This window comes from Bombus bifarius, unplaced genomic scaffold (assembly GCF_011952205.1).
Source record: "Bombus bifarius isolate JDL3187 unplaced genomic scaffold, Bbif_JDL3187 scf7180000008008, whole genome shotgun sequence".
In the NCBI taxonomy this organism is placed as follows: domain Eukaryota; kingdom Metazoa; phylum Arthropoda; class Insecta; order Hymenoptera; family Apidae; genus Bombus; species Bombus bifarius.
In genome coordinates this window covers 533767-543669 of record NW_022884386.1, presented here as the reverse complement: position 1 = coordinate 543669, position 9903 = coordinate 533767, and the positions used below count along the sequence as shown (strand labels likewise).

Below are 9903 nucleotides of genomic sequence, written 5' to 3'. Positions count from 1 at the left end.
GAGCTCCTAACGTAATCTTTAGCGTTAAAAAATTGAAAATATCTAATACAAATTTGGTACGAAAGCATTCGATATATTGCAAAACGTTATTTATTGCAAACAATTTTCCATGTAATAGATGTTATACATAAATTCATTATGTATAAGTATTAACACTTATATATATATATATATATATACATATATATAAGTATTAATAAAGCGTATCATTAATATTACCAATATTTATGATAACATCACTAATATACTACTAAAATTTCATCTTTATTGAAATATCCATCTATCTGTGAATTAAGGGCTCACTTTTATTGTTTTTACCATTATTATATTTTTTATAGATACTTAAAAATGTTTGTAGAAAGCCACGCTTTTTTATTAATCACACATGAAAAATATAATGTAAACAAAGTAAATTTTAACTCAATTCGTATCAAATTAATATTAATCACGACTTATTGCCTAAAAATAATATTATATGATTACATATTGTTAGCAGGTTCTTTTCTTACAATTCGTGATATCAGCTCTTATTAATTATTCGTAGTGGTAAATAAGATTCGTAGTAAAATGTTGATAGTGATAACAATAGTAAAACTGAAAATGGTATTGAATTGTTAAGTCTTATAGAATTGCCTCATTGATACAATGATTGTTATTTTCACTCTTAGTTACGATACCAGGTACTTTTGTTTCTTATTTAATTTACTTCTCTGAAGATCAAAGATAAGTGCGCTTATAACTTTTCAAACTTAAGACATAATTCAAGACAATTGTCATAAGTTACAAGTATCAAACAGTAGAAGATAATAATCGTATTATTAAGTGCATAATTTTATATATATATATATATAGAATCCAATATAATCCAATTGAATTTCATAATGCAAATACATTTAGTAAAACTGATACGAGTGTAATAACATTATCACATATCAATACGCATGGTATATTGTGTAATTATATGAACACTTTCTTTACTGTTTCAGTATTTTGTGAACAGAATACATTAACTGGAGAAGATATTTTCATTTATAGATACCTTAAGTGATTTAAGTAATTTTTTTCACATACTCTCAAAGATTCCATATACCTATTAACAATTTGTCTGATGCGTACATAAACTATAAACAGGCATATGATGAATATAAATAATAGCTATTACATAATTTGCACAGTAGCAAAAGTCAAACATATATAGAATAATTTGATTCCAGTTTTGTTTGTAAATATACTTTACAATTTGTTATATATAAACTGGTCACTACTTGTTACTATATTGTTTACGTAGTACTACTCCCTCCTTATACATTATAATCTATTAGATACATAAGACAAATACACAAGTAAACAAATTGAGATTAATGATACTAGATAAAAATATTATATAGGTAACCTTCTTACCTATTAAGACTAATGGTTGTTATAGTTGTTGTCTGTAACTATTAAAGAATTTTAAAAGTGTGTCCTGTTATTAGCAATAAACTTAATCTTATACTGTAACTTATGTGAAACATAACTGATATATATGTTGAAAGACCAAAGCACCATGATAGTTTTACACAAAAATGTCAATGTTGATTGTTTCGTTAATTATTTCAGCAGGTACTGCAAGTTGATCACAAATATTCTGCATATCCAGTTGACGGCAGACATAGGTCAGGATAGATCTAAAATTTTTCCTAAGAGTTCTTAAAAGTATTTAGAACGCGGCGTATCCCACAAAAACATTATTTTTACCTATAATTAAAAATGATAAGCTATTAAAGTAATCTTAAATATTTTTGACATCAAATAATTTAAACTTACTTGTAAACTAAAATGATGGAATTTAATGCCCAAATACGTCTTGGCTAGCGAATACTACATAAAGGAAGCCATCTGCATCTTGTTCTCTCTGATACAGTTGTGCCATAGTCATACTACCGCTTGCCATACTTCTTTGGTTTACTAATAGGAAAAATGCTTGTGTCGGATGTAGCTGCAGTCTGCGTCTATTAGTTATTATCGATAAATATTATTACCTATAAGTTATATATTAGTTCTGTAAATAATTTAGAAAATATTAAAAAATATACCTAATAATTTTAACGAACTCTGCCACTGTCAAAAAGTCGGGTACTAAAAATTTGGATCTGTCCAGTATAGGTAACTGTTTCTCTCCACAGTATCTTTCGACAACAATGGGTATCTTATTTGGATGTTGTCGTCTAATTAATTCCACATCGGCAGACCTTTGTGCTAAATTTTATGAACGAATTTTTAAAGATTATTAATCTTTCACAAAAGATAATATAATATTTCTGGATGTAATTTTTAATATTATTTAATTTGTTAAAATTAATTTAAAGATATATTTACACGCAGCTTTAAACGAATGTTACTCTTGTACAAGATATTATTCATTTGTTACGAAGGGTATATGACTCAATATTATCAATAAAATAAAAGTATATCGAGCTATAAAGTAAGCAAAACATCGCAGATATGCTGTGCCGTTTGTTTAGATTTGTCTGATAATTTTAATTATAAAGATATTATAATTAATATAAGAAAACGTATGCTTACCGAACGAACGTTTTTCTTTAAATGATTTATGATTTAAATTCATCTTGAATTCACTATGTGTTATTACGACGTTTAAAATGATATGAGTTGTAAGCATAAAAAGGTATTCTTAACGGCCCAAAATGATGCCAATATCTGACTGTTTTCAGTTTAAGCTAGGTTGAAGAAGACAATGCTAATATACGTTCACATTGGTACATGCTGCCCTCTTGATACTCGTCAGTGGTTTTTGTACTCGACCACTTCTTCTCTCTCTTTCTATCCTTTGGAAACGAATTTCCGTCATGAATTGCACAATACAAAGATGTACATCGAGTGAAATTTAATAGCGTAATATGTATAACGGAATTATATTATATAAAACTTTCTATGCTAAAAAGACTCTTTATTCGAATAGAAAATCAAATAATGGAATTGATTTGTTGAACAGATTGAGTCAGAAAAGATTAATAATTCCGCGTATATAACGCAGGTGGCGCTCCAGCTATTGGCTAGTAGTTACTCTGAAATTATAATCTTTAGGGATACTTTTGTATCATTGTAGAAAATGTTTAAATTGAGCTGCTGAACTTGACACACGTGGTGAAACGATATGATCAATAGCTAGAAACTTTTCATTTTAATATTTCACGATTATGATTTTGTTTCCCCTATATTTTGAATACGTGGTTTTATTTACTTCCTCTAACTCGACTCATTGGACGAATTTAAGTGAAATAATATCGCGAGGCACTTCACGGAGAAACTGGGAACTAAAACGTGGAAGAGATACCGAATCATCTAAAGTAACAGTCTAGTCTATGTCCTCCCTCTGTCTTTGATATAGGAATACGTATGGACTGTGGACACCTGTGCGTGCGGCAAGCACCAACTGTCTGTATACGTGAGAGTGCATGCGTGGGTGTCGCAGCAGGCGTTTCTTTATGAATAGAGTAATGGTGCTCCCGCCTTGAGTGGTTCGCGAATCAGCGAGTGTGGATTTTTCAGTGAAAAGTTGTGCCGGAATTAAGTAAAAGAATTTAGTGCTATTAAATGCAGCCTCAGCAGCGTACCTATCGTTCTTCGGAATTGACTGTGCAACTTGCTTGGTACACGTCAAACGTTCAGTACAAGGGAAAGGGATAACAAAAACATCTGTATTCGAAGTATATAGATAGAGAAGGTACACAGAATCCACCATAGAAATGATAGACAATCGCATCTCGATAATCGTAGAAATCACGATAGAGGGATCTTTACCACCGGAAGCGTCATGCTACGTCGTCTAACCGCCGAAGATTCGCAAAAATCTCTCCCGCGAGGTATCGCTTTTATTCTTCTTTCAAAACCGACAGCTAAATACGCGAGAGATCGTGCATCAGCCAGTTAGTCTGGCCGTTCATCCTTCTGCCTGGTCGTCTACCCCTTCTGAACCGTCCTGACACAACGTTTAACGGGGGTATAAAAAGAATAAACATGGTGGCGGCGTGAGAGAGATAGATAAGGAGAATCGCGAGAAAGGAGAAGGACGGAGAAAGAGGAAGGGTGGGAGAGAGAGAGAGAAAGAAAGAGAAGTCAGCCAGCTAGCTAGCCAGCCAGCCAGTCAGTGTGCCAGAAGCGACGAACTTCGTTTCGTGCTTGCCTTTGTTTCGATGAAAAATAATCTGTCGTTCCTGAACATCCACCCAACTTTTGCATTTATTCATTTATTATCGTCTTAACGAACGAGAACAAAGAGACGAAAGTAACAAGTTTCTCACGATTAACGCTGAGAGAGGACGTTTCGCTTGTAAACAGTTATCAAGGTGCGGCCACGTTCATCGTATTCGCGGTGTTTGCTTCGATTTTCATGCGTGCACGGGGTCCACGACCGAGCGTGTGAGAAATTCAGCATATTGTCTGGCAACGCGGTGCGGCTCGATTTCGATTTTGCAGTGTCGTCGTAGGTGTGATAATATGATATGTTGCAATCGAAAAAATTCGGCACGATTTGACGACGACGAACGTTCGCCGGGTTGCTATCGCGAGCAATCTTCGTTCGAATTGATATAATGTGAACGATTTAGCTACGAACCACGGGGAATGTCGACGCATGTAAATAGAACACGTTCGTCCGTGATTATACGAATAATTAACTGCCCGACTCTCGAAGACTCGAGAAGCTGTACTTTTCTAATAAAAATCCGTCAATAAAATTCTGCTGCTAGAAAAGATATTCATCGTGTACGACGTTCATGACCATCGAATGACTTTCCATCGATTATCAACGATCATTCGACGAGGACGATTTACTTTTAGAATCCTCTTGGCGACAAATCGTTCGAATCGAATCGTATATGGCTGTTCTGATTAACGGTTATTACGCTTCAAGAAAGGTGAATCTCGTCGAGAGTGAACAACATCCATTGTACGAAAAACGACGATGTCGTTACTTTGACAGAGCTTGACGTACATTCTATTCGAAAGTTTGTCGGTTGAAGAAACTGGGGGAAAAAAAAAAAGGAGAAAGAGGAAAAGGAAAAAAGAAAATATTCAATGGAACGAAGTCGTTCGTGTTGGCCGGCCTGGTGCCAATAACCTCCAGTCAGAGAGGTGGTAGACAGTTTTCGCACGATGCGTTTGCCCTCGTGCTTGATAGATTATAAAATTAGACGTTCGAAACTTCGTACGAAGGTAAAAGGAGCATCGCGTCGTTCCAATGCGGTAAAGAAGGTGGAGACACTGGCTGGTGATAACGAGCGAAGGGTCAAGCGACGAAGGGAATTAATACAAGTCGGATGAATAATTCTGAGGGGGGTAGACAGCTGTGCATGGTAGTCAGAAGTGACGTCAGTCGTGTTGGGTTCATAGTTCCTCTTATTTTCATCGTTCGAAGCCGCGTACAGAGGCCGTGCACGAAGGGGTGACAACGAAAGCGGCGAACACGCGAAATAAAGAAAGAAAGAAAGAAAGAAAGAAAGAATATACCCGTCGACGACCACGTCGAGCTTTTTTAACGATCGACGATCGTCGCTCGCGCTCGCTGCAACAAGAAGAATCATCACAATTTCTAGTCCGCTGCATTTACATCGAGAAGTCTTTTTTTTTCTTCTTTCCTTTCTCGACGAAATATTTTTAGACGATCGATTGTATTTGAAGCCGCACGTGCGACCGCTTCATCGGCATCAGGCATCGAATCTTATTCGACACGCTCTTCTAAAGAATTAATGCGCATTTATCGAGCACGCAACGCAGTTTGTTGTTCGTAATATGCTTGGTAAAGTCTTAGGAGAGTTAATTAATAATTTCAAGGTTCACTAAATAGTCGTCGAGGAGACAAAGTATAGAAAGAAAAGGAGTAGCATTTCGCACGTTTCATTTCAGCAGACACCGAGAACGAGACTGAGATTCAAAGCGCATTAAATCCTTTTAAGTCGATTAATTTATTCGAGGCGAACTAACTTAGGCGAAAAGCTAGTTAACGAGATCGGCAGATTGACTAGATTTACTCCTATATTATACATATATATTGTATAGAAATATAAAATAAACCGACGTAGATCTGCGAACTCTGGAAAACGGGAAGGAAGATCGAAGTAAGGTGAGCAATAACAATCGCGTTTAACTAGCGTATTAATCTCAACGAACCAATATGTTTTTTATCCAAACGACAATACATGGTGACACGTCGGAAGAAATAATAATAGCCGAAATCACGAGAGAAAGAAGACCTTAGAGAAAGAAGACACCTTATCGATCCGTATCGGGGTACGAGTAATCATCCAATGATTGCTTGTTTCATTTCCTTCGATAAACGACCCGTTGGTCTGCCCGGGACGAAACACACGCTCGAACATCATCGTCAAATGGACACAAATGACTAGCTTAACGTTATCTTCGAGCACGTTCGAGATGCCCCGGTCTAGACCAAAACTGTTCGTACCCGCGAACGCGATCTCAACGCAGACTTTCACCGCTCCGACCAGCGAAAGCAATCATCTACCACCCCTGAAGAGTAACACGTTAGCTTTGAAGCAGTCTGCCAGTGAATCGTCGCCTAGTTACTTGACCCGCACCAGTCACATGGCTGGTACTCATCTGCCGAGCTTAAGTTCCAGCGCTAACAACAGCCTGCTCAGCCTGACCGGGAACTCGGAAAGTTTAAACTTGAGCCTGAGCTCGCACACAAGCCACAACTCGAGCCACAATTCGAGTCACAATTCGAGTCATAATTCGAGTCACAATAATTCCAGTCATAACTTCACTCATAATTCCAGTCATAATTTCAGTCATACCACCACCACCACCACCACCACAGCTCACGAGTCTCAGCATACGCAGTCAAACAGTCAATCGAGCACCGCGTTGGTGGTGAAGAATGGATGTTCGAACGGAAGTTCCTGCGGCAGTGGTATACGTAAGCCGAAGACGATTACCGCCACGCCCGATGTCGTGCTGAAGATTTACGTGGATAAGCTGACGCCTTACGAGCACCACGAGATCTTTAATTATCGGCATATATACTTTATCGGGGCGAACGCGAAGAAGAGGCCGGGGATAATCGGTCGGCCTCACAACAACGGCTACGACAACGAACATGGTTCCTATATCCACGTGACTCACGATCACGTGGCCTACAGGTACGAGGTGCTGAAGGTGATCGGTAAAGGGTCGTTCGGTCAGGTTGTGAAAGCGTACGATCACAAGAAACAGGAGCACGTTGCCCTGAAGATGGTGAGGAACGAGAAAAGGTTCCATCGTCAGGCACAGGAAGAAGTGAAGATATTGAGGAAGCTACGCGAACAAGATAAGGACGACACGATGAATATCATTCACATGTTCGATTCGTTTACGTTCCGTAACCACATGTGCATCACCTTCGAATTGCTCAGTATTAACCTGTACGAGCTGATCAAGAAGAACAAGTTCCTGGGCTTCAGTATGCAGCTCGTGAAGAAGTTTGCGCACTCGCTGCTACAGTGCCTCGACGCTCTTTACAAGAACAGGATCATTCATTGCGACATGAAGCCGGAGAATGTTCTTTTGAAACAGCAGGGACGCAGTGGTATCAAGGTAAGTGCATGCTGCTCTTTTTTTTTTTCTCCCCATGCATTCGTTTAAACTTTCATATAGATTTCGGCTAACGTACTAAAAATACGCAGGAAATAGCACAGTCCAAAATCGTTTTTTTTATGCTTGGTAGATAGAAGAGAAGTTTCTAAATTATCATCGTTTTTAATCACATTATCTTGTACATAATCTCTAGTAGTATTATACGATACGATCTTCGATCGCAGTAAATCCACTTCGACTTTTCAACGAACGAGGAACGCGTATATTAATCAAGATTGGCAAAACCTCGTGAAAGTTCTTGATATTTGTAATTCATAGAATTCGTATTCGTGAGAAATCTGATCTTCACCCTGGTTCTTTTCCAATTTTTTGCCCAAACGCTTCGATTCGGGCAGGACAAACAGTCGCCTCTCGTGTCGGTATCTAATACGTTGTTCGTTTCGTGTTGGATTTTTACGCTCTTCGTTCGCCGAGATTAAACGGCGCGTCTCCTCTCAACGGACAGGGAACACAAGCTCGTCGTTAGCGTGAATACCGGCAGGCACAAGCGGAATAAGCGCGACAAGCTGGCTCGCGTGCTCAGATATGCTTTATACATACCGTACACTATACGTAGGTACGCAAGTACGTACTGTTGTTGGAAGAGATACAGCGTGATCGTAAAATTAGTCAGACTCGAAGGTACACGTGTTTCCTGAACGAAACTGAAATTCGAAAAGCTCCGAGGGAAAATAGTGCTGGAATAGCGTTAGAAGCATAAATCAATTTAGCACTAAAACGGTTCTTCGTATATAATGATCATTACAGGAATAGGAAGGTAACAAAGAGTTTACTATCGTACGATTGTAACGAAAGATCGTAAACGAGAGTTTTAAATGTTCATTTATAAATGACGATTGCAACTTGACGTTCAAGATGCTTCTATTTTAGTTTGATTTCTAAATTGATCGGCGATCTTATATTTAACTATATAATATACCGTATAATAAAATGCTATAGTTAATTTAATTTTTGCGAACATTCACGTTGTTATTTTCGGAGGAGTGAAAAATAGCCTGTAAAGCAGCAAACTCCAAATAAGATTACAATTAGATGTATCACGGATAGCTTTAAAAGAGAAACGCAAAGATTAAGATTAAAAATTCTCCGTTTCTTTATTTTATGATTTTAATCTTCTTCGTTCATCGTCAATCACGTTCGCCTAGAACCATCGGGTGGCCATGCATCCTTCTTTCAGCACCTAATCTCAAACCATTTTCTCAAATTTGTAGCGTTCAACCACTTGTAAATTCTAATAAATTTGCACGGTAAAGTTGCACATAATATTATTATTGTTATCGTTTTTCTAATTTCGACCATATCTGGAAATATGGATTATTCTACTCTATTTCTGCTTTATCATCATCTTGTTCGTCTTCCTTTTTCTTTTCTATTTACTGTTTCTTCGCGGTATCTCCCGTACAGCACTTTTCCCAGGCTACCTTTACTTGCGCATAATATAATTCTTACTAATCGATCGCACGAAATTAATTTTCAATTAGTACCTACTACTTAGCTTATCCTGCTTTACCACATGCGGTATCTCTTCTACGGACAGAGTACATTGCTATATACCACGCGAAAACATATGCATTTCGTGTGTCAGCGTGCACACAGATGCTAAACTACGGGATTACACAACAATACGCAAAGATTATCGTATTGACAAATGCAATCACGCACGCGTATGCAGAGACATACCACGTATAGAGGGACGACAGACGAGGTGTCCTTGTCCCCTGTAATAAGCTCTGAGAAACGTGTACACGTCCAGGTAGCGTCGCTATTATCTCGCTGTGACGGTCTATAGAATTCGCACGCAATATCGTGAACTTTCCGACTGCTTGGTCGCTTTCTTCGCCGACCTTGCTAGGCCGAGCACGTTAAAAGCGTACACGCTTCGCTTTCGCATCGACGTTTTCCTCCACGAACTTTGCTGCAGTTTTCTCGAATTATTAACTACGCGATGACCCTGCTGTGAGAACGAGCGATAGGTAGCGATAGACAGATATAAAAATCGCGTCGAGGATTCTTTTGCCAGCGAAACGAACGGAAGATCGATTCTCGTGCTGTATCTCGTATGACTCGCAACAGAAGACGTACTTTTCACAGGTCGATTTAGAATGTTCGAAAGATTCACGAAAGCTGTTATACGGTGCAAAGATCTTAGCTTAGTTACCAGGCAGAAATGTTTCGTTTTCACCGACGAATAAAAAGACATTTGCCAATGCTTTAATCGTGTCATTGCATCGTACAGAGAGAATTAAG

The 9903-nt window shown here is 38.1% G+C and overlaps 2 protein-coding genes across 2 annotated transcripts in view; one reads left to right on the top strand and one right to left on the bottom strand.

Annotated features, from left to right (window-relative positions):
* Positions 1-930: 930 nt before the first annotated feature.
* On the bottom strand, positions 931-2756 carry LOC117206823 (microtubule-associated proteins 1A/1B light chain 3A-like). The gene is made up of 4 exons (XM_033446503.1): positions 2566-2756; positions 2076-2238; positions 1807-1991; positions 931-1737 (listed from the first exon to the last, which is right to left on the bottom strand). Exons 1-3 carry the CDS (start codon positions 2660-2662, stop codon positions 1829-1831), a joined length of 423 nt encoding a protein of 140 aa, XP_033302394.1. The 5' UTR covers positions 2663-2756; the 3' UTR covers positions 931-1737; positions 1807-1828.
* A 598-nt stretch (positions 2757-3354) lies between these two features.
* The window catches only part of LOC117206554 (dual specificity tyrosine-phosphorylation-regulated kinase 2-like), a 46156-nt gene continuing 39607 nt past the window's right edge, over positions 3355-9903 (top strand). Inside the window, exon 1 of the mRNA XM_033446015.1 lies at positions 3355-7596. Within this exon, the coding sequence (XP_033301906.1) occupies positions 6400-7596 (1197 nt within the window). The 5' untranslated portion in view covers positions 3355-6399. The remainder of the gene's footprint in view (positions 7597-9903) is intronic.